The sequence below is a fragment of the Heterodontus francisci genome, chromosome 33 (genome assembly GCF_036365525.1).
Source record: "Heterodontus francisci isolate sHetFra1 chromosome 33, sHetFra1.hap1, whole genome shotgun sequence".
In the NCBI taxonomy this organism is placed as follows: Eukaryota; Metazoa; Chordata; class Chondrichthyes; order Heterodontiformes; family Heterodontidae; genus Heterodontus; species Heterodontus francisci.
Genome location: NC_090403.1, coordinates 27,515,379 through 27,541,352, shown reverse-complemented (window position 1 = coordinate 27,541,352; position 25,974 = coordinate 27,515,379). Strand labels below are relative to the sequence as shown.

At 43.0% G+C, this 25,974-nt stretch overlaps 1 protein-coding gene across 2 annotated transcripts in view; it reads left to right on the top strand.

Annotated features, from left to right (window-relative positions):
- Positions 1 to 4,414: 4,414 nt before the first annotated feature.
- fam171a2a (family with sequence similarity 171 member A2a) overlaps positions 4,415 to 25,974 on the top strand; it is a 305,765-nt gene continuing 284,205 nt past the window's right edge. Inside the window, exon 1 of one of the 2 annotated variants that reach the window (XM_068013227.1) lies at positions 4,415 to 4,692. In XM_068013227.1, coding sequence (XP_067869328.1) covers positions 4,593 to 4,692 — 100 coding nt within the window. In that variant the 5' untranslated portion in view covers positions 4,415 to 4,592. The remainder of the gene's footprint in view (positions 4,693 to 25,974) is intronic. The other variant, XM_068013226.1, reaches the window with a different exon arrangement.

Sequence of the window (25,974 nt, the reverse complement as noted above, 5' to 3'; positions counted from 1 at the left end):
TGTGCATTTCCATCATTTCCTGGTTTTATATTTGTTTTTAAATTTACCAGCTTATCAGAGGCCCCTTTTCTTAATGCCTCATAATACTGAGAGTTATGTTTAGTTGGTTCAGAGTCAACATTTCCTCAGGCGGAAAGTGTTCCATTTTCCTTTGCTTGATGGTACATTCATAGGGCCAATGCTGTCAGTGATTTCTTACAGGCAAAAAACATCACAACAAATGGGCTCGGTGACAAGGAGACCAACGTTTCATGTGAAAAAGCATACATAGGCAAAATGTGTTGTAATGAAATCAGCAGCAGATAAATTGTCTGTATTTTGAGCATTCTTGCCTCACAATGTTGCAGATACTTGAAAAAAATCAGATGAAGAAGATCACTTCCTGCTCTCACACTGTTAGCTCCTGTGTTCCCCAAGGATCTATCTTTTGCCCCCTCCTATTTCTCATCAACATGTTACCTCTCGGCGACATCATCTAAAAAGTGTCAGTTTCCACTTGTACGCTGATGGCGTCAACCTTTACCTCACCACCGCCACCTCTCTTGACTCCACCACTTTTGCTAAATTGTCAGATTGTTTATCCACTGCTGGATGAGCAGAAATTTCCGCCAGTTAAATATTGAGAAGACTGAAGCCACTGTCTTTGGTCCCTACCACAAACTCTACTCCTTAGCCACCAACTCCATTCCTCTCCCTGGTAACTGTCTGAAGCTGAACCAGATTCTTTGCAATCTTGACCCCAAGATGAACTTCCAACCACATATCTTCTCCATCAATAAGACCGCTAATTTCCACTTCAATAACATCGTCTGACTCTGCCTCTCCTCAGCTCAGCAGCTGTTGAAACCCTCATTCATGCCTTTTTTTACCTCTAGACTTGACTATTCTACCACACTCCTGGCCGGCCTCCCATATTCTACCCTTTGTAAACTTGACATCATCCAAATTTCTGCTGCCCGTGCCTTAACTCACACCAAATCCCATTCACCCACTCTTGTGCTCGGCGATCTACATTGGCTGCCAGTTAAGAAATGCTTCAATTTTTAAAATCCTTATTTTCAAATCCCTCTGTGGCTTTATCCCTCACTGTTTCTGTAATTTCCTCCAGCCCCACAACTCTCTGAGATTTCTGCGCTTCTCTCATGCTGGCCTCTTAAACATCTCCGAATTTAATTGCTCCACCATTGGAGTTGCAAAGGCCTTAAGCTCTGGAATTTCCTCCCTAAATCTCTCTGACTTTCTACCTTGCTTTCCTCCTTTAAGATGCTCCTGAAAACCTACCTACCTTGACCAAGCTTTTGGTTACCAGCCATAATATCACTTTGTGAATCGGTGTCATATTTTGTTTTATAATGCCCCTGTGAAGTGCCTTGAGACACTTTATTACCTTAAAGGACTATATAAATAAATACAAGTTGTTTTTCAATTGAACGTGTTCAAGGTCATGAATGATGCACAAGTTCAATATCCACAGAGTCAATTTAGGTTAGAGTCTCTCTGATGAATAATTCCACCATTATATCCCCCCTCATGTTGTATGAATGACTCCAGGATTGCAGGTGCAACATTTGTTGCATGCTTTAACCTCCAAATGATGACTATGTAACGACCAAGACCAGTAATTGGTTAAATGTGGAATACTTCAGGACAGTTTCTTTATGTGAGTCTTGTTTGTGTATTGAGGGGCTGTTCTCGCCTGTCAAAAATATAGCCCAATTCTCATAACCATGTTTGATTGTGCAGACCCTCTTTGCTAAAACTGCCTTTTGTGCTGCTGACGTTCAGCTATTTTCCACAGCTATATTGTACCAGCTTCTCAGCCTATTCTAAATTTGTACAGGTTTTGTGCTTTCAAAGCAGCTCCAAAAATGTGAAAAGACCTTGACTGCAGGTATGTCATGATTGACTCTATGTTTATGGCAAACTGAGAAATGCCAGACCTATAACTTTTTAAAGCACATTCAGACAAAGATTCTGCTACTCAATTATTCCTTCATATTTATGGTAGAATAGCAGCTGAATGATTGATACTGAGGTAGCTTATGTCAGTTGGACACTACAATTGGCATCAGTGCTTCAATGAAAAGGAATTTCTAAAATAAACTAGCAGTCCTTCTGCTTGTTATCCAGTGACTCTTTGCTGGAAAATACACATGTGTGCAAACTGCTGAGATCAGAGCCAGCCTCCATAAACTTCAGTTCACCTAAAATCTGTTGTTCATATTCTTTCCTGCATCAAATTCCACTCAGCGCTGATCTATGTTTGATCCTGGTCCCCCATTGTCTCAGATTTAAAATTCTCTTCCTTTATATTTAAATCCTTGCATGGCTTCATCTCGTCATATTTCGGTAGCGTTCTCCAGCCCTACAATCTCATCTCTATTCCTGACTCCAGCTTCTTGTTCATCCCTTCCTACTTTTGCCCCATTATTGGCAGTCATGCTTTTAGGTGCTGAGAGCCCACACTCCCTAAATCCTCCCTAATTCTTCCATCTCTTCATCTCCCTCTTCTCCTTCAAGACACTCCTTTATACCCACTTTTTTGCCCAAACAATGGTCACTCAATTTAATCTTTCTTCCTTTGACTTGACTTCTGTTTTTCCTTCTTCTGCCTCTGTGAAATACTTTGATTTTTACATGAAAGGTACAATATAAATGTGGGTCATTGGTGCTGTTGCTGTGAGTCCCCCAGTAGAATGGGGCAAGCAATGGAAGCAGCTGGTATGGACCAATCAATGTATCCTAGACACAGACAGTGAATGTTATTGTCATGGAGAATTGGAGGGACAGTGTACTTTGGTCACTGAGCAAGACAAGGGTACAGGTCACATGGACACTGGGCTTTTTTCAACCACACTTCATTTACTGTTAATTCTATTTTAACCACTAAAATTTGGCAACTGCACCTAGAATCAGTAGAAGTAATGCTGCTTTTAAACTTGATTTAAGTTTTTAAAAGCTGACTGCCTCTGTCAAGTGATCCAATGAGGTTTCCATCAAAATTTGTGTAATTGCATTGTGCGTTTGCCAGACAAATAGAATGCCAAACAGTCTGTCTCCAGGACTGAATATTCTCGAGTATAGAAGTGATCGTTTGAGGCATTTAAAATGTTCAAGGGATTTGATAGGATAGAGACAGAAAGATTCTAGCATAAGGGAGAGAATGTTAAAATTAGAGCCCCAGACCATTTTTGAGGGAAATCAGAATCATTCTTTCACATATAGAGTAGCGAAAATCTGGAATTTTTTTCCTTCCAAAAGACTGGGGCAAGTGGAGCTTTCAAGACAGAGATTGATGGAATTTTTGATAGGTAAGGGTATCAAGAGATATAGAGCAAAGGTAGGTAAATGGAATTGAAGTACAGGTCAGAGTGGGCTCAAGGGGCTGAATGGCCTACTCCTGTTTCTGTGAATTTTGTAGTTCTTGGTACAAGAATGGAGGTATGGTTTTAGGAACGGATGTGACCACACAGACTCACTTTAGAAAGATTTATGCTACTGTCATGATTTCAGTTAAGGAAATTACAATGAAGAAGGAAATTTAGCCCATCCATCCCTCTTTTTACACAGACTGCATAATCATGGGCTTTAACCCCAACTATTAATCCCCTGAAGGTTCTGCGGAATCACTCCTTGATTTTCTAAGGAAAGCAAGCTAAACTGCTGAATATTTGTCCTTTCCCACTATTCACCTTGGCCTGCTCTGCCTGCCCCTACCCCAGCCCGAGTTACATGTCCTGAGTATCCGATCACCTCAATCAATATCTAGCCCCTTGGTCTCCAACCTCATTGCAACCAGGTGTGAACGTGACTCCAAATTGCGTACAACTCCCGCAAACAGCAACATGATAATGACAAGATAATACGTTTTAGTGATGTTAGTCGTGGGGTAACTATTGGCCAGGACACCAGGGAGAACTCTGCTGCTCTTCAAAATTGTGTAGTGGAATCTTATGCATCCACCTCAGTTTAATGTCACATCTGAAAGATGGCACCTGTGACAGTGCAGCACCCCCTCAGTACTGCACTCGAGTGCCAGCCTGGATTTTGTTCTCAAGTCTCTAGGGAGGGACTTGAACCCACAACCTTCTGACTAAGAGAGCGGCCACTGGACCAGGGCTAACACCTAAAAAAAGCAAATCACCCTTCTGAGTACAATTAAGGGAGGAATTGCTCTTTTTGTCCACTCCCAATTCAAGTGGGTTCAACTAAAATTACATCATTTTAATTTGACACCCTGAATATTTAGCCTTGCTGCACAGTTGTAATGTTGGATTATAAATCGAAATAAAACCAAGAACGGCATTTCCTTTTTAAGGACGCTGGTCGCCGCTATGCCAGAGTGGGACAGAGGATGGCGCTGGGGAATAGATCCATTTTTTTCCCTTTTTCCCCCCTCTCAAGACACTAAAACAAACCCATTACGCGATTTGCGAGCTCGATGCGGCTGGAGCGAAGGGGAGGGGGAGGAAAAGAGTGGGGGGGGAGAGAAGGAGGATTCGGGATCAGCAGCCTCAGCGTGTCCCAGGGAATGTGGATGGATGGCTGAGATCTGAGCGACGGAGGCGCGATCCAGTGATGTCCCTGTAATAATGCCACCTCTTGCGGCTTTTAGATTCACTCTTCTGTGCTTGCTCGGTTCTAGCGTGCGGGGTGCCTTCGCCAAAGCGCTGCAGGTTTCAATCGTGCAGGGTGAGTACAGTACAATGAATGTAAGGCTTCGGGAGAGAGGTGACACGGTTCTCGCTTTCAAAGCCATTGGATTGCATTGCTGGGCGGTTAGCTTTCAGCCTAGGTTATAAAACGAGAGGGGGGTTGGGGGGGAGGGAAAGGAAACCATCTGGATGGAGAGTACATTCATTTTACTGCATAATAACTTCTCTTTGTGGCAGATCGGCGGCAGGGAAAGAATGAATGGTGCAAAAAGCGATTGGGGATCGGTGTTGAGATGAACAATGACAGGGGGACGGAGCGAGAGGCGATGGAGATGCCTTTCCGTTGCGGTGTTGTTAGTTCAAAGGGAACCAGGCGGGAAGGGGGTGTTTTTTGATGCTTTCTTGAAGCTTCAGCTTGGTAATGTGGGTCTGAAACTCCGCTCGCGGTTCGGGGAGTTTCATCAGCTGAAATGGACGAGGACGTGTGGATTTCAGCAAACGCAGATCCTGTTGGTATTGTCAACAGGGTGTGTAACAAGCGGATCGGTCTGAGACTGTGGATGGTGGTTTCTGTACGTGTGTGTTTACAGTTTAGTCAAACACATTTTCCTTAAACTGTGTGGGCAAGATTGTTTTTTTTTTGCACTGTGCTATCCCACTTAGTTTCATGGTATGGGGTTAAGTGAGTAAAGGTCGGTAGAATGACGGAGGGAACCCAGCCAGCATTCAGCCCGGGGTCATTTCAGTGAAAACGCCTTTAGCAGTATTTAACTAAGCCCGACAGAAATATTATGGGCTACCTTAAAATACGGAAGGATGGAAGAGAGACTATAATTGGCCTTACTGGTTTTAAATTCATTGTGTTCTCTGGTCCGTTTAATTTGCTTGATGACAACTTACACACCAATGCCGGAAATGAATTTTAACCTTCGATACATCTTTATCATCCTTGTTCTTATCTACAATTAATCGAGTGTCATTAAGAAGAGGTTATAGCTCATGACGATTTCAAACGCAGTTTAAGCTATTTTGGGAATTATATTTCCTTCGGCCTCGAGTCCCAATTTTGTGGGCTGTCTTCTACCAGTTCCCCAGGTTACTTGGCCTATACCATCCTCCTTGGTCTCCAGCTTCAGTGAAAATCCCACTTTCCTGGGTGGGGGAACTGCCCCCATCTCTGCTTGAAACCTCCCCAATGATTCATGTGGCCCCAGATACTCGCTGTTGGAGGAATCATAACAGGATGAGGGGCAGCTGTGCCCCAAATGCACAAACAAGCTACGTTTCTAAGGCAGCTTCAGATTTAAAGTAATGCCAGGGTAATGTTTTCTTGTAATGTTTGTTTCAGATATTAGTATTTTGGTGAATCGGAAAAGCACCTGCAATGGAAAATGAATTGGGTTGATCTGTTATCAATATTTCAGTGTTAAATGTCTTTCCCCATACAGATTTCTCCTGTTCTGTTCTGCTTTACGTTGGGAGCTAGATGTGAGAGTGGCCTGCACAGTTGGGTATCTCCCTACAAGTGCTCATTGTGTGATCTGAGCGTTGGGGTCATTGACTGTGGTCCCAAGCTTTGTAATAGCCTGATTCCATTGTGGAATTATCCCAATATCTATTAAACATTTGGTTGTGTAATGATTATATTACTAGACTATTAATCAAGTGGCCTGGGCTAATAATCTACGGAGCTTGGAATTCAAATGACACCATAGACAGTTTGAGCATTTGAATTCAGTTTATTAAAAAAATCCAAAATAAACTAGCATCATGAAGTTGTCAGATTGCCATAAAAACCCAACTGGTTCACTAATGCCTTTTAGGGAAGGAAACTTGCTGTCTTTACTGAATCTGGCCTATTTGTGATTCCAGTCCCACAGCAGCTTGGTTGACTGAAGTGGCTGAGCAAGCAGCTAACCTGTAGCAAACCAGGGCAACTAGGGAGGGGCAATAAATGACAGTCTTGCCATCAATGCCCATATCCTGGAAATGAATTTAAAAACATTCATACATGTGCATTTTCCAACAGAGGTCAGTGTATAGTAATCGGGAGTGGAAACATGAATGCCAGTTGCACTGAACTTCAATTTTGTCTGAGATCAGTTAACTTGGTATTGAAAGGAGATTGAAGCTGGAACCTTATTTCTTTTTAACTGAATGGCTCAGTTCCAAAGGAAAAGCCTACTCTTACACAGCAGCCTGTCATCAAGTAATAGGAAATCTCATCAAATAAACTGTAAAATAATTGTATCTGACTCCTGCAATTAAAAATTAAACTGACGACTGTAGTTACTCTTTAAAGAAATTGTCGAGCGGAAATCTTAACTGGTAAAATTCTTCGTGTTTCCAGCCAAGATTTATTTAAAAAGGAGTCTGTCACTCAGCAGCAGCTCAGCAGGTTGGATCTAGTGGATTATGCAAATATGTCATCTGATATGCATGATTTACATTCAGCTGTTGATATTGTGAACCCTGGATAAAGGGCAACAAGATATTTGTGCTAATGTAAAGCAGTTTGGTGCACCCTGTCCGGATGTTCGTTTCAATGTTTGAGGAGGCATGCTCTTCCTTCCTGCCCAACCCCTCCCCCCATCACCAATTTTAAACAACAGCCTTAATGGAATTACAAGAGCATTGTTGAGCTCAGTTTGATGAGGTGCACCATATTTGGCTGATTGGAGACCATGCAGTATATCTCGTATTGAATAGTTCACACGTGTTCCATCCCCAGTGCACAGAATTACTAGCCTTCCTTTTTGCCCATTCAAAGAAAGCTGGGACCATAAGAAGGTAAGAAATAGGAGCAGGAGTATACCATATGGCCCCTCAAGCCTGCTCTGTGATTCAATACAATCATGGCTGATCTTCTGCCTCAACTCCACTTTCGCTCTCGCTCCCCATATACCTTGATTTCCTGAGAGACCAAACATCTGTCTACCTCAGCCTTAAATATATTGAATGATGGAGCATCCACAACCCTCTGGGGTAACGAATTCCAAAGATTCACAACCCTTTTGAGTAAAGAAATTTCTCCTTATCTCAGTCCTAAATGATCAACCCCCTCATCCTGAGACTGTGCCCCCATGTTCTAGATTCTCCAGTGGGGAAACAACCTCTCAGTGTTTGCTATGTGAAGCACCTTCAGAATTTTGTATGTCTCAATGAGATCACCTCTCATTCTTCTAAACTCCAGCGAGTGCAAGCCCAATTTACTCAGCCACTCATCATAGGATAATCCTCTCATCCCAGGAACCAATCTAGTGAACCTTCGCTATACTGCCTCCAAGGCAAGTGCATCCTCCCTTAGTCATTGTGTGCAGTTTTGGTCTCCTTATCTGAGGTAAGATGTTCTTGCTATAGAGGGAGTGCATCCAAGGTTTACCAGACTGATTCCTGGGATGGCAGGAATCAGACATATGAGGAGAGAATGAGTTGCTTAGGATTATATTCGCTGGAGTTCAGAAGAGTGAGGGGGGAATTTCATAGAAACTTATAAAATTCTAACAGGACTTGACAGGGTAGATGCAGGAAGGATGCTCCCGATGGTGGGGGAGTCCAAAACCAGGCGTCATAGTCTAAGGATAGGGGGTAAACCTTTCAGGAATGAGATGAGGAGAAATTTCTTCACCCGGAGAGTGGTGAACTACCACAGAAAGCAGTTGAGGCCAAAACATTGAAGGAGTTAGATGTAGCTCTTGGGTATAAAGGGATCAAAGGGTATGGGGCAAAAGCGGGAACAGGTTACTGAGTTGGATGATCAGCCATGATCATAATGAATGGCGGAGCAGGCTCGAAGGGCCAAATGGCCTACTCTGCTCCTATTTTCTATGTTTCTACATGGAGCCCAAAACTGCGCACATTACTCCCATGTGTGGTCTCACCAAAACCTTATACAATTGTAGCAAGAATGAAATGGGACAAAAACAGTTAATTGCAAAAGGAAGCACTTCTGTAGCGATGTCTGATTTTTTGAGATCGTTGCACACCCATCATTTATTGTACCCATGTCTAAAGTTCTAGAAATCTCTCCTGAAAAAAAAAATCACATCCTCTTTGTAAACCATGGCTCAGTGCTAAGATTCAAGGTGGATTCAAGTTCCACTCCAGAGACTTGAGCGTATAATTCACACTAGCACTTCAGTGCAGTTGGAGGTTCTGTTTTTTTGGATGAAACGTTAAACTGAGATCCCCTCTGCCCTCGCGAGTGGATGTAAAAAATCACCTGGCACTATTCAGAGAAATACGAGGACTTCTCCCAGCGTCCTGACTGACATTTATCTCTCAACCAACACCTGAGACAGAATATCTGGTCAGATTATTTGTGGGTACTTGCTGCATGTAAATTGGTGGTCACATTTTTTTATATTACAAAAGTGACTGTAAAGTGCTTTGGGATGTCTTGAAGAGGTGAAAGGCACTATGCAAAGGCAAGTCTGTCTGCCTTTTACTACATGTGTAAGAACGTATTAGAATAAGTTTGACATTCAACTTTGCTGACTTAAGTTCCATTGCATACTGGAGATGAAATTTAGTATCTCAACTTCAGGGGCTGCATGCAAAACTAGCTAACAGTGTAGTTATGTACTCTGATTGTGTAAATAGTGAAAAAAGATGAACTATTTGACAAAACAGGAGATTCACCTGTAAACTAATAGAAATTTCATTAGTTGTTTTGTAGTACAGAACTTGAGTATTACTGAAAATAGAGACATGTTGTCAAAGCTTTTCGTCTTGCATTCATCAGCATAATTCGCAAGAATACCAATGTAAGGGAAAGCAACAGCTTTATACTGTATGAGAAGAGAGTGTTGATTGGTTGGCAAGTGGACTCTGATTGGGAGAGGGGTTGCCATGGAGAATGCACCAGTTTATGGTGACTGACAGTTAACTGCCAAGCTTTGTTTGAAATTTAAATCAGGCAGCTTGACTCTGGTCAAGGCATTGCCCTGAGGAATGAACCAGCGAATGGCTGTCACGTATTTTATTTAGCTGAAACTGGCGCAACGTGTGTACATATTCTTTCTGTCTGCAAAGAACGGGGCCCTGTGTGTTAATGTATGTAGCTTCCAGGACGCGCAAATGCGCCACACTGCGAGCCCTACTGACAATCTTAAATTGGTTGTCAGCGTAATTCTTAGCACACAGGATTATTTAGCAAATGTTGCCCAATCGCGGAATCATATCTAATGTTGGACACTGTTTTGAGTTTTGCAAGCACAGGCTGGTTGAATATGTCCTGTACCTTGCCTGTTGCGAACTGCGGAAGGGACATGTTGTTTGATACGATCTGCCAGTCTTCGGGACGTACAGCCTATATGCCTAGTCTCATACTGCTATTGAAATTCATACATCACGTTACTCATTTGTGTGATAGGCAGGATGTCTTTTTGGCTTGATGGCAGCATCCTGTTGCTACTTCATAGTCGCAGCATGAAATAGCTAGCTTCACCTGCTGCTCAAATTTTTGGGATACATTGCCCTTCTAGGGTAATCTGAGGTAGAATGGGCATTTTTCAGGGCCGAAAATGACGGCCTTAGGCCCGTTCATAAGATAGTGTAATATACAGTGAGAAATTATCTGATCAGGGTAGCCATTGTCATGCAGGATCAAACAACATGTCCCATTCGAGGTTCACAATGGGCACGGTACAGGTCATGCCCAAACAACCTGTGCTTGCAAAACTCAAAACATAATGTCCAACATTAGATGTGATTCTGCGATTGGACAACATTTTCTAAATAACCCTCAACGTGCTAAGAATTACGCTGACAACCAATTTAAGATTGTCAGTCGGATTCGCAGCTTGCATGTACTGGAAGCTACATATATTAAAACATAGGGGCCTGTTCTTTGCAGACAGAAAGAACATGCACACACGTTGTGCCTGTTTCAGCTAAACAAAATAAGTGACAGCCATTCGCTGGTTCATTCCTCAGGGCAATGCCTTGACCAATCAGAGTAAAGCTGTCTGGTTTAAATTTCAAACAAAGCTTGGCAGTTAACTGTCAGTCACCATAAACTGGTGCAATCTCCATGGCAACGCCTTTACCAATCAGCACACACTTCTCATACAGTATAAAGTTACTGCTTTCCCTTACATTGAAAATCTTGCGATTTGTCCTGATGAGTGCAAGACGAAAAGTTTTGACAGCATGTCTCTATTTTCAGCAATACACAAATTACGTTGTTATATAAAATGTACAGCAGGCCATTCAGTCCAAATGGTCTATGGCAGGGGTTAGGCTCCACACGAGGCTCCAACAACCTCCCTTTATTTAACCCTATCAACATTTCCTTCAATTCCTTTCTCCCTCATGTGCTTATCTAGCTTCCCTTTAAATGCAACTATGCTATTCACCACAACCGTGCCCTGCGATAGTGCGTTTCTCCTGATTTCTCTATTGGATTTATTGGTTACTACCTTAAATTTATGACCTCTAATATACAACTCTCCCAGAAGTGGAAACATTTTCTCCACGTGTACCCTATCAAACCGTTTCATTATCTTAAATACTTCTATCAAGTCAGCTCTCAACCTTCTATTTTCTAGAGATAAGAGCCTCAACCTGTTCAGTCTTTCTTGATAAATATATATTCTAAGTTCTGGTATTATCTGTGGGAATCATTTTTGCACCTTTTCTAGTATCTCTATATCCTTTTTCTAATACCGAGTAAAGGCCTGCTCGGGTCTGCAAAAAGAAAAACCCGACCCGAGCCCAACAGAATCACATCCGACCCGACCCGATCCGACCATCAGTTAAATTACTTTCTGTTTTTCACTTTGTTGCTGATCTGCACAAGCTTAAAATAACTAATAAAACCATCTTTCTAGTCAAAAAATTGGATTAACAGTGGAGCCACTTACCTGCGATAGAACGTGTCCGACCCGGCCCGACCCGAGCCCGAATGCCGGACCCGGAAGTGCAACCCGACCTGACCCGGACCCGACACATGGCGTCAGGTCCTGTTGGGTTCGGGTTGGGTAGCAGGCCTTTAATACCGAGAACAGAAATGTGCACAGTACTCCAAATGTGGTCTAACCAAGATTATATAAAAGTTTAGTTTAATTTCCCTGTTTTCAATTCTATCCTTTTTAGAAATGAACCCCAGTGCTTGGTTTTTGTTTTTTTATGGTGTTATTAACCTGCATAGCTACTTTTAGTGATTTGTACATCTTTTTTTAAATTTCCAAAATATACTTTATTCATAAAAATCTGTAAAAAAAAAATGCATTAACAAACAGTTTCAAACAGCACCAAGGCAAAAAATACAAACAATGCAAAGGAGGTCCGTTTGCTTCATTACAATCATGAGTTGCCTCACAACCCTTCCATTTCACATTTGTCATGCCAATTACATTTTTTCATTTTACAGCAAATGAAAGTTTTCCCGATACAGTTCAAGGGGTTTCCCATGGATCCAGCCCCTCAGTTCAGCTTGGTGGGGGGACCTTACACTGTGGTCTTTCCCCATTGAGCCTTTGCTGCGGCTGCCCCAAGCTTTAGTGCGTCCCTCAGCACGTAGTCCTGGACCTTGGAATGTGCCAGTCTGCAACATTCGGTCATGGACAACTCTTTGCACTGGAAGATTAGCAAGTATCGGGCAGACCAAAGGGCGTCTTTCACTGAATTGATTGTCCTCCAGCAGCAGTTGATGTTTGTCTCGGTGTGCGTCCATGGGAACAGCCTGTAGAGCACAGACTCCTGTGTTAGAGAGCTGCTTGGGATGAACCTCAACAAAAACCACTGCATCTTTTTCCACACCTGCTTTGCAAAGACACATTCCAGGAGGAGGTGGGCAACCGTCTCTTCCCCACCACAGCCACCGCGGGGGCATTGTGCGGAGGGGGCGAGACTTCGGGCGTGCAGGAAGGATCTGACGGGGAGGGCCCTTCTCACCACCAGCCAAGCTACATCTTGGTGCTTGTTTGAAAGTTCTGGTGATGAGGCATTCCGCCAAATGACTTTGGCAGTCTGCTCAGGGAACCATCTATTTTTTTTTAAATTTCCAAAATATACTTTATTCATAAAAATCTGTAAAAATCACACCGCCAAACAGTTTCCAAACAGCACCAAAAAATACAAACATTGCATGGGAGATCAGCCTCCTTCAATACTGTCATGAGTTTCCTCCCAACCCTTCCGTTTCACAATTGTCATGTCAATTACAGTTTTACATTTACAGCAATTCAGAATATTAACGATACAGTTCGAGGGGTTTCCCATGGATCCAGCCCCTCAGTCCAGCTTGGTGGGGGAACCTTACACTGTGGTCTTTCCCCATTGAGCCTTTGCTGCGGCTGCCCCAAGCTTTAGTGCGTCCCTCAGCACGTAGTCCTGGACCTTGGAATGTGCCAGTCTGCAACATTCGGTGGTGGACAACTCTTTGCGCTGGAAGACCAGCAAGTTTCGGGCAGACCAAAGGGCGTCTTTCACCGGATTGATAGTCCTCCAGCAGCAGTTGATGTTTGTCTCGGTGTGCGTCCCTGGGAACAGCCCGTAGAGCACAGACTCCTGTGTTACAGAGCTGCTTGGGATGAAACTTGACAAAAACCACTGCATCTCTTTCCACACCTGCTTTGCAAAGGCACATTCCAGGAGGAGGTGTGCGACCGTCTCTTCCCCAACACAGCCAACGCGGGGGCACTGTGCGGTGGGGGCGAGACTTCGGGTGTGCATGAAGGATCTGACGGGGAGGGCCCTTCTCACCACCAGCCAAGCTACGTCTTGGTGCTTGTTTGAAAGTTCTGGTGATGAGGCCAAATGACTTTGACGGTCTGCTCGGGGAACCATCCGACAGGATCCACCGTTTCCTTTTCCCGTAGGGCCTTGAGGACATTCCGTGCAGACCACTGCCTGATGGACCGGTGGTCGAAGGTGTTTTCCCGCAGAAACTGCTCCACGAAGGATAGGTGGTACGGCACGGCCCAACTGCATGGAGCGTTCCGCGGCAATGTGACCAGGCCCATCCTTCGCAACACCGGGGACAGATAGAACCTCAGCACGTAGTGACACTTGGAGTTTACGTACTGGAGGTCTACACACAGCTTGATGCAGCCGCACACGAAGGTGGTCATCAGGATGAGGGCCACATTGGGTACATTTTTCCCGCCCTTGTCCAGAGATTTGAACATCGTGTCCCTCCGGACCCGGTCCATTTTTGATCCCCAGACGAAGCGGAAAATGGCTCGGGTGACTGCCACGGTGCAGGAGTGGGGTATGGGCCAGACCTGCGCCACGTAGAGCAACAACGTGAGCGCCTCGCACCTGATGACCAGGTTCTTACCCACAATGGAGAGAGATCGCTGCCCCCACATGCCCAACTTTTGTCGTACCTTGGCTACTCGCTCCTCCCATGTTTTGGTGCACGCCCCGGCCCTTCCGAACCATATCCCCAGCACCTTCAGGTAATCTGACCTGACGGTGAAGGGGACAAAGGATCGGTCAGCCCAGTTGCCAAAGAACATGGCCTCGCTCTTGCCGTGGTTAACTTTGGCTCCCGAGGCCAGTTCGAACTGGTCGCAGATGCTCATCAGTGTGCGCACGGACAGCGGATCCGAGCAGAAAACGGCGACGTCATCCATGTACAGGGAGGTTTTGACCTGAGTGCCTCCGCTGCCTGGGATTATCACCCCTCTTATGCTCGCATCCTTCCTAATAGACTCAGCAAAGGGTTCAATACAGCAAACAAACAAGACCGGGGACAGAGGACAGCCCTGTCTGACTCCAGATTTGATCGGGAAACTCTCAGATTCCCACCCGTTGATTGAGACTGCGCTACTGATGTTTGCGTAGAGCAGTTGGATCCAATTGCAGATTCCCTCCCCAAACCCCATTTTGGAAAGCACGTCCATCATGTAGGTGTGCGATATCCTGTCAAAAGCCTTCTCCTGGTCCAGGCTGAGGAGGCAGGTGTCCACCCTCCTGTCCCGTACGTAGGCGATCTATCCCCCCCTAGATCCCTTTTCCCTTTTACCCCATTTAGGCTCTTATTACCCAAGTAACATTCTTCTGACCAAAATGCACCACTTCACACTTAACTATGCTGAAAATCATTTTCCAATTAAATGCCCATTCTGCAAATTTATTAATATCTTCTAGTATTTTGTTACGTTCTTTGATATTAACTACACCCTCCAATTTGGTGTCACCCACAAATATAGAAATGTTTCTTCTGGTTCCCAAATGCAAATCATTAATGCAAATTGTGAACAACAGTGGTTCCAGCACCAATCCTTGGGGAACACCACTTCCCATCCTCTGGCCAGTCTGAGTACTCACCCTTAACCTTTATTCACTTTACTGTATTGTAGCCAGCTTGCTATACTTTCTGCTACTTGTCCCCTGACAAGTTCCCTGGACTTGTTCTATCTCCCTTTTTAAGTGCAGGAATAACTGGCTGTCTGCCATTCCTCTGGGAATATTTCACTTTTTAATTCATGTTTTTATATATATATATATATATATATATATATATTATATGCCTCTGCAATCTCTTTTCATATGTATGGATGCAATCTATCTGGAGTTGGGGTTTTATCCTCTCTAAATTTGATTAGTTTATCAATTATCTTCCCCCTTTCGACCTTATGTCATTTTTTGACCTTTTCTAATGTGTTCACTGTTTGCCTCTGTGTTTACAGAATTGTTACAGTGCAGAAGGAGGCCATTCGGCCCATGATGTCCACACTGGCTCTCTGAAAGAGCAACTCCCTTAATTCCATTCCCCTGCTTTCTCCCTGTAACCCTGCACATTTTTCTTTTTCATATAACTGTCTAATTCCCTTTTGAAAGCTTCAATTGAACCTGCCTCCACCAGGTTCTCAGGCAGTGCATTCTAGACCTTAACCACTCACTGCGTGAAAAAGTTTTTCCTCATGTCACTTTTGCTTCTCTTACCAAATACTTTAAATCTGTGCCCTCTCATTCTCGATCCTTTCAAATGGGAACAGTTTCTATCTACTCTGTCCAGATCCCTCATGATTTTGAATACTGTATCAAATCACCTCTCAGCCTTCTCTTCTCCAAGGTAAACAGTCCCAAATTCTCCAATCTATCTTCATAACTGAAATTCCTCATCCCTGGAACCATCCTTGTGAATCTCTTCTGTACTCTCTCCAATGCCCTGACGTCTTTCCTAAAGTCCGGCGCCCAGAATTGGATGCAATACTCCAGCTGACGCCAAACTAGTGTCTTATACAAGTTCAACATAACTTCCTTGGTCTTATATTCTATGCCTCTATTAATAAAACCCAGGATACTGTATGCTTTATTAACTTTATTTATCTGGGAGACAAAGTAATTATTCAATATTTAAGCCATTTCTCTGCCTTTACCCATGATTTTATCTTGTGCATACCTTAGTGGCCCTATCCCTAGCCTGATTTTGTTTTGTTACTTATGTGTCTGTAGAAAACTTTACTACTTCTATATTCCTCAGTAATTTAATATTGTGGTTCCTCTTTGCTTACCTACTTGTTTTTTGGCTTCTTTCCTAACCTCTTGGTATGCCTTTTGTCAACCTTTTTATTGTCTAAGCACTTAGTGTCTGCCTAGTAGTTGGTTTCAGTTTTGACCTTTATCTGTTTATTCATCCATGGTGTTTCATTATTGGCCAGTTTTTTTTTAAGCTGAGTACATTTCTCTTGAAATCTATTGATCAGCTTTTTAAATTATTTCCCACTGCTATCTCTGTCATTTTTTCCAGTTTACCTTCCCTAGTTCCATGCTTATCCCTTCAATTAGCTTTATTTCCCCAATCTATTACTTTGGTCTTTGTCTTAATCATTATTTTAAACCTTATTGTATTTTTGATCACTATTGCCTGGATGTCCCCCTACACTTACTTTTCTTACCTTCTGTAGTACATTTCCCAATACTAGATCCAGCAGTGATTTCCCTTATTGGGATTCTTTCATAATAGGTAAGAAAGCAGACCTGAACATGCTGTTACAAACTCCATCTCTTTTCCTCTTTATCACTTTTTATCCATTTATTTGGGGATAGTTGAAATCTTCCATTATTATTCTATGTCTTTTATTCATTTCATAGATTTGCTCATATATTTCTTCCTCCACCCCCTTACACTGTTCGATGACCTGTAGAGTAACTATATTGGTGTAATCATTTCTTATTTAATTTTTTATGTCAATCCATATGGATTCTGTTTATATCTTAATGTTAGTTGTGTCCCTTTTTGTATTGCCATTATGTTATCTCTACTTTAGGAACCCCACCCCTTCCCTTCTTCCTTCTCCATCCTTTCTAAGTAAATTATAACCTGCAATATTTAACAGCCAGCATTGTTGTTTATTAAGCCAAGTTTCAGTTATCCCGACTACATCTGGCTCCTCACGATGAATTATTGCCTCGAGTTCCCCTGTTTTGCTTCAGATGCTGTGCAGATTACTGTACAGACAGTTTAATTCATTTTTATTCATTGTTCCACTCACTTCATTTTTAACTTGTGTTCTGTATCTGTTCTCTAACCGTTTTGACACATTTTATTCTTTGGTCTGACCTTTCCAATCATCTGCTATTGCTTTTATCTTCAGGATTATGTTGTTTTCATCAGATCCCTCCCTCTTTTTTGCTAGTTTAAAGTCCTATGCACAGCCCCATTTATCTTTTCCGCTAGGACTCTTACTCCCATTACAGTTCAGGTGGAGAGTGTCTCAGCTCTTTCCATTTCCAATGTGTTATCTCTTGCTATTAATTGTCTCTTGAGTAAATGATACATGAGCCTTGGCTCAATAGTAGCATTCTTGCCTTGTTCATGTGTTCAAGTGCTACTTCAGAGACTTGACAAATAATTTAGGCTGATTGTTCAGTGCAGTATTGAGTGAGCACTGCCCTGTCAGAGGTGCTACCTTTCAGATGAGACGTTAAACCGTGGCCCCGTCTGCCCTTTAAGGTAGACGTAAAAGATCCAACAACACTATTTGAAGTAGAGCAGGGCAGTTATTCTGGTGTCCTGGCCAATACTTAGTCCTCATCCTACATCACAAAAACAGATTTATCCCACTACTGTTGTGGGAGCTTGCTGTCTGGAAATTAGCTGCCACATTTCACTATACGACAACAGGTGACCACACTTTAAAGGTATGTAATTGGCTTCGAAATTTGGACATTCTGAAGTTGTGGAAGGTGCTATATATATATATGCAAATTCTTTCTTTATCGATGCAAACCTTGATTGGTTGGGGTTGGGGTGGGAGTGGTGGGGGGAAGAGGTGGAGAATGGACATCATAATTTCCTCAGAAATTTATGAATTGAAGCTTATTTGATAAGTTGGTATTTTAGTCTCAGAGAAAGATAAATTGTGAGGGTGACTCTCAGAAAACGATGACCTTCAGGACTGATATCAGGAAGCACTTCCTCACACAAAGAACATATGAGCATACGAATTAGGAGCAGGAGTAGGCCACTCATCCCTTCGAGCCTGCTCCGCCATTCAATAAGTTCATGGTTGAACTGATAACTCCACATTTCCACCTACCCCTGATAACCTTCCACCCCCTTGCTTATCAAGAATCTATCTAAACATATTCAAAGAATCTGTTTCCACCACCTTTTGAACAAGAGAATTCCCAAGACTCATGACCCTCTGAGAGAAAACATTTCTCCTAATCTCTGTCTGAAATGGGCGACCCTTTATTTTTAAACATTGACCCCTAGTTCTACATTCTCCCACAAGGGGTACCATCCTTTCCACATCCACCCTATCAAGACCCCTCAGGGTCTTATATGTTTCACTCAAGTCGTTCTTACTCTTCTAAACTCCAGCGGATATGAGCCTAGCCTGTCCAATCTTTCCTGGTAAGGCAGCCCGCCCATTCCAGGTATTAGTCTAGTAAACCTTCTCTGTACTGCCTCCAACACATTTCTTTCCTTCCTTAAATAAGGAGACCAGTACTGTGCACAGTACTCCAGATGTGGTCTCACCAATGCCCTGTATAGCTGAAGCATAACCTCCCTCGTTTTGTACTCCATTCCCCTCACGATTAAACAATAGCATTCTATTAGCTTTCCTAATTATGTGCTGTAACTACATACGTGGTCTCTTCAGACTACTAGAAAAGATTGGATGTCCACCAAGGCTACTAAGTATCATCACCTCATTCCATGACAATATGAAAGGCACAATTCAACATGGTGGCTCCTCATCAGACCCCTTTCCTATCCTGAGTGGCGTGAAACAGGGCTGTGTTCTCACACCCACACTTTTTGGGATTTTCTTCTCCCTGCTGCTTTCACATGCGTTCAAGTCTTCTGAAGAAGGAATTTTCCTCCACACAAGATCAGGGGGCAGGTTGTTCAACCTTGCCGGTCTAAGAGCGAAGTCCAAAGTACGGAAAGTCCTCATCAGGGAACTCCTCTTTGCTGACGATGCTGTTTTAACATCTCACACTGAAGAGTGCCTGCAGAGTCTCATTGACAGGTTTGCGGCTGCCTGCAATGAATTTGGCCTAACCATCAGCCTCAAGAAAACGAACATCATGGGGCAGGACGTCAGAAATGCTCCATCCATCAATATTGGCGACCACGCTCTGGAAGTGGTTCAAGAGTTCACCTACCTAGGCTCAACTATCACCAGTAACCTGTCTCTAGATGCAGAAATCAACAAGAGACTTAGCAATTGGCAGGAAAAAAGACAAAAGCGCCAGGGGAGAGCCAACTGTGTAACAGCCCCGACAAACACATTTTTCTGCAGCACCTGTGGAAGAGCCTGTCAATCTAGAATTGGCCTTTATAGCCACTCCAGGCGCTGCTCCACACACCACTGACCACCTCCAGGCGCTTACCCATTGTCTCTCGAGATAAGGAGGCCAAAGAAGACCTACATACTAGTGCAATTCATGCACTAGGACACCCATATCCCTCTGCATCTCAGAGCTCTGCAATCTCTCACCATTTGATGTGGCACCTTATCAAATGTCTTCTGGAAACCTAAGTACAATACATCCACTCGTTCCCCTTTATCCACAGCACATGTAACTCCCTCAAAGAACTCCTATAAATTGGTTAAACATAATTTTTCTTTCACAAAACCATATTGACTCTGCCTGATTACCTTGATTTTTTTTTAATGCCCTGCTATAATGTCTTTAATAATAGCTTCTAACATTTTCCCTAAGACAGATGTTAAGCTAACTGGCCTGTAGTTTTCTGCTTTCTGTCTCCCTCCCTTTTTGAGTAAAGGAATTACATTTGCTATTTTCCAATCTAATAGAAGCTTCCCCGAATCTAGGGAATTTTGGAAAATTAAAACTAATGCACCAACTATTTTACTGGCCACTTCTTTTAACACCCTAGGATGAACTCAACTAGGACCCAGGGACTTGTCAGCTCACAGCTCCAACAATTTGTTCAGTACCACTTCACTGGTGATTGTAATTTTCCTGAGTTCCTCCCTCCCATTTCCTGACTTACAGCTAATACTGGGATGTTACTTGTAGCCAGAACAGTGAAGACCGATGCAAAATATCTGTTCAATTCATCTATCATCTCCTTATTATCCATTATTAATTCCCCAGACTCACTTTCTATAAAACCAACGCTCACTTTGTTAACTCTTTTTAAAATATCTATAGAAACTCTTACTATCTGTTTTTATATTTCTGGCTAGCTTTCTCTCATACTCTAATTTTACCTTCCTTATCAATCTTTTAGTCATTCTTTGCTGTTTTTTTAATATTCTGTCCAATCTTCTGACCTGCCTCCCATCTTTGTGCAATTCTCGGCTTTTTCTTTAAGTTTGATACTATCTTTAACCGTTTTAGTTAACCACGGATGGCGGGTCCCACCCTTGGAATTTTTCTTTCTCGTTGAAATGTATCTCTTCTGTGTATTCTGAAATATCCCCTTAAATGTCTGCCACTGCATCTCCATTGACCTATCCCTTAACCTGATTTGCCAGTTCACTTTAGCTAGCTCTGCTTTCATGCCCTCATAATTGCCCTTATTTAAGTTTAAAATACTAGTCTTGGACCCACTCTTCTCTCTCTCAAACTGAATGTAAAATTCAATCATATTATAATCACTGCTACCTAGGGGCGCCTTTACTACGAGGTCATTAATTAATCCTATCTTGTTGCACAATACCAGGTCTAGTATAGCCTGCTCTCTGGTTGGCTCCAGAACGTATTGTTCTAAGAAATTATCCCCAAAACATTCTATCTACTCCTCATCTAGGCTACCTCTGCCCATCTGATTTTTCCAGTCAATATGTAGGTTAAAATCCCCCATAATTATCACTGTACCTTTCTGACAAGCTGCCATTATTTCTTCCTTTATACCCCGTTCTGCAGTGTGATTAATGTTAGGTGGCCTGAACACCACTCTCACAAGTGACTTCTTGCCTTTATGATTTCTCATCTCTACCCAAACTGCTTCTACATCCTGGTCTCCTGAACTTAGGTCATCCCTCTCTATTGTGCTAATACCATCATTAATTAACGGAGCTACCCATTCACCTTTTCCTAGCTTCCTGTCCTTCCTAAATGCCATGTACCCTTCAATATTTAGGTCCCAACCTATGTCGTCCTGCAGCCATGTCTCTGTAATGGCTATCAGATTATAATTATTTATTTCTATTTTCGCTCTCAGTTCATCTGTTTTGTTTCGAATGCTACGTGCATTCAGATACAGAGCCTTTAGTTTTGTCCTTTTTATTATTTTTGTAACCTCTAGCCTTATCTGTTGATTTACTCTTAGATTTGTATGCTCTGTCCCTTCCTGTCAGTCTGTTTATCATTTCCCATATTAATACCTTTCTCTCTTGCCTTGTCTCTACTCCTTGACTTACCATATCTTCCCAAATTTGATCCCTTGCCCCCACTATTTAGTTTAAAACCCTCTCCACTTCCCTAGTTATGCAGCTAACGAGAACACCAGCCCCAGCACGGTTCAGGTGCAGACCATCCTAATGGTACAGCCACCACTTTCCCCAGTACTGGTGCTGGAGTCCTACGAACCAGAACCCACTTCTGCCACACCAGTCTTTGAGGCATGCATTAATTTCTCTAATCTTATTTGCCCTATGCCAATTTGCATGTGGCTCAGGTCATAATCCAGAGATTATTACCTTTGAGGTTCTGCTTCTTAATTTGGCACCTAGTTCCTCATACTGACTATGCAGAACCTCTTTCCTTGTCCTGCCTATGTCGTTGGTACCTACATGGACCATGATGACTGGATCCTCCCCCTCCCACTGTAAGTTCCTCTCCAGCCCTGAGCAGATGTCCCGAACCCTGGCACCGGGCAGGCAACACAGCCATCTGAACTCTCTGTCTTTACTGCAGAGAACAGTGTCAAACCCCTAACTATACTGTCCCATACTACCACTACGTTCCTTTTTTCTCCCTCCACCTAATTGGCTTCCTGTACCGTGGTGCCATGGTCAGGTTGCTCATCCACTCTGCAGTCCCCACTCTCATCCAAATAAGCTGAAAGAACCTCAAACCTATTTGACAGTCACAAAGGTTGAGACTCCTGCCCTCTGGGACCCCTTACCTGCCTCAGCAGCAGCCACACTCTCCTGTCCCTGACCACTGACCAAATCAGAAGACCCTATCCTAAGTGGTGTGACTGCCTCCTGGTACAAAATGTCCAGATAACTTTCCCCCTCCCTGATGTGTCGCAGTGGCTGCAGCTCGGACTCCAGTTCAATGACTCTGAGCCGAAGATCTTCGAGCCACAAACACTTACTGCAGACGTGTTTGCCCTGAATCACACTGGCATCCAGGAGCTCCCACATGCTGCAGCCGTGACACATCACCTGTCCTGACATCCTTAATGTGTTTTAATTAACTACTTAATTATTTTATTCAATTCATTTTATTTTCCTTTTTTTATGTATTTTATTAAGCTTACCACTAGTTCCTTTTACTATTTTAAACATTAGGATTAGAATGGACTTTAATCCTTTGCCAGCTACTCACCAAACAGGTAGCTTCTTCCCAAACCAATCAGCTACCTGCTTGCCTGTGATGTTTGATGCTATGTTTGATTTAAATTAAATTAAAATCTTAGCTGTATACTCACCCCGGCGGCTCTCTGTTTCCCTGCTTTCACTGTTAATTGTGACGTCACAATTAACGTCACAAATGTGATGTCAGTTTTTTTTTTTTCCTGCTGCTCCCACTGTGTTCCCCTCTCTGTCTCCGCTCCCGCCGTACTCCTCTCGCGCTCTCTCCCTCGCGCGCGCGCTCTCGGGCTCTGTCTCCAGCTCTGGGTTTTTGGCACGCTTTTTAGAAGGAACTATACTTTGAATGATGCGGAATAAAATCAGGAAATGCTGTCAACTCTCTGCAGGCCAGGCAGTGTCCGTGGAGAGAGAAAGCTTGGGTTAACGCTCCAAGTTGATGACCTCTTTTCAGAAATTGTAACCCACCCTATCTCCACACATGCTGCCTCCCTGTGAAATATTTCCAATATTTATGTTTTTATTTCAGATTTGCAACATCTGCAATATTTTGCTTTTTGTTGGGATGATCTGGGTAGGTTACTGGAAATATTTAGGAGGCAGTTAGATGCTGTTTTGGGAGAATCAGAGGTGGATGAATCACACAGAATCATAGAAAGTTTAAGGCACAGAAAGAGGCCACTTGCCCATCATATATGTGCCAGCAGAAAAATGATCCACCCATTCTAATCCCTCCTTCCAACATTTGGTCCATAGCCCTGCAGATTACGTCACTTAAGGTGCATATCCAGACTCCTTTTGAATGAGTTGAGGGTTGCTGCCTCAACTACCCTTTTCAGGCAGTGAGTTCCAGACCCCTACCACCCTTTGGGAGAAAAAAATCTTCCTCATCTCCCCTCTAATTTTTCTACCAATCACTTTAAATCTATGCCCCCAGTCACTGACCTCTCTGCTAAGGTGAATAGGCCCTTCACCTCCACTCTATTCAGGCCCTCACAATTTTGTACATCTCAATCAGATTTCCCCTCAGCCTTCTCTGTTGCAAGGAGAACAACCCCAGCCTATCCTCATAGCTACATTTTTTCAGTCCCAGCAACTTACTCATAAATCTCCTCTGTACCCTCTATAGTCCAATTACATCCTTTCTGTAATGAGGTGACCAGAACTGCACACAGTACTCAAGTTATGGCCTAACCAATGAGTTATACAATTCCACCATAACCTCCCTGCTCTTGTACTCTATACCTCGGCTAATAAAGAAAAGGATTCCATATGCTTTCTTAACCACCTTATCGACCTGTCCTGCTACCTTCAGGGATCTGTGGACATTCACTCCAAGGTCCCTACTTCCTCTACAGTTCTCATTATTTTCCCATTAATCATGTATTCCTTTGCCTTGTTTGACCTCCCCAAATGCATCACCTCATACTTCACCGGGTTGAATTCCATTTGCCACTTTTCTGCCCATCTGACCAGACTATCAATATCTTCCTGCTATCCTCCTGACTACCTCCCACACGGCCAATCTTTGTCCTGTCTGCCAACTTCTTGATCATGCCCCCTACATTTACGTCCAGATCGTTAATATATACCACAAAAAGCAGGGGACCCATGGGCCAAGTGATCTCCCTAATCTGTGTTTATCTTTAGGAATTTAAGAATGTTTGCACAGGATGAGTCATTGTAATGACACCTAAGGATAAACTGAATTGTAATAGATGTAAACAGAGATTAGATCATAATGTCTCTCGTTATGACTGGAAGTGCATGGGCTCTTGTGTATACTCGTAGCATAAATAATTGCTCTTTACTTTCTGCATTGCCAGTTTACAGGTAGAAATGAGACCATCATTTGAACTGTTGCTTCTGTTGGGGAGTTGAGTTAATATGGTAACCGTTCAGATGAGCTTTGCATGACCACTGTTTAAAAAAAAAAATGATTTTATCGCATTTTATTCTTTTAGTGACTAGAGTGTCCTCTCATTTTCTGAATCATACCTGAGATAGGCAGGTACTGGTGGCATTTCAAAACCAAACAGAAATGACAAGAAAGACTTGCATTTATATAATGCCTTTTATATGGCAGCCAGTTAGCTCATAGCAAGATCCCACAAACAGCAACGTGGTAATGACTAGATAGTTTATGTTTAGCAATGTTTGTTGAGGGATTAATATTGGCCAGGACAGTGGGGAGAAGTCCCCTGCTCTTCTTCAAAATAGTTCCATGGAATCTTTTACATCTCCTTGGGAGGGCAGACAGGGCCTCAGTTGATACTTCATTTGCAGGACAGCACCTCCAACAGTGCAGCGTTCCCTCAGTGCTGCATTGAAGTGTCAGCTTAGGTTTTGGAGTGGGACATGAAGTCACAATCTTCTCAGAGGTGAGTGAACTACTACTGAGCCACAATGGGATTAAATGCTGGGAAGGTATCGTGTGGCATATAAAAGTTTTTTCACTTCATAGTGATGCAAAAAACAAACCTATAAAAGCTGTTAAGTAAAACCAATGTGTGTATTTTTGTATCAGTAATTGAGCAATTGGGAAATGCAGACATTGCAAATGTTGGTACCACAAACACTGTTTATACAGAGAATAGACTTTGGAGAGGAAAATCATGAAATGAAGTAGGTGACATTATGGTGTCATAAGCTGGCTGGGGAAATCTTGAGCAATGTGTTAACGTTGTGAATTGTTGGCCGATTTCATGATCGTGTTTAGTGTTCATGTGTTTCTCACTAATGGAGAACTCATCAAACCCCCATCCCTTCTGAAGCATGCTCTTTGTGCATTGCAGCTTCTAAGGATAATATTGTGGGACAAGGATCTATGAACACACTAACTGTACAGGAACTGTGCCATTAACTGCTGAAATCTGCCAACTGTATGTGCAGTCTTGTTTGAACCTTGACAATGAGTAATGGCTCAATTGTAGGACAAGGTCATAGTATAAGCCCCCCTAATGTTCACAATTTTAGCAGGGATCAAGGGAACCCCGTCTGACTTTTTTTTCCTCCCTAGAAGGGATTGGAAGGGGTTGATGAGTGAGAGTCTATTGTTATGACCTGCCACCACCCTGCTTGAGATTAGGGAACTTGGTGCAGACCAGGGATCAAACTTAGGTTCTTCATAGCATGTGTGACTGAAAAGCACACCATGCAGGACATTGACCAACAGCAATCTTGAATGATGAGACTCTAAAGAAACTAGCAAACTGGTTTGGTGTCAGTGTTTGGCATTTTGTTTACACTGGAATTGGAGAGGATGGAAATTTGGTGAATCGAGGCTTCAAATCCACCTCAGTATAAACTGAATAAATATCTCGCTGTGGCTTAACACCAAATCTAATGCAGAGACATTAAGGGAAAGCAGTGAATCTGCTGTTGATCCCATT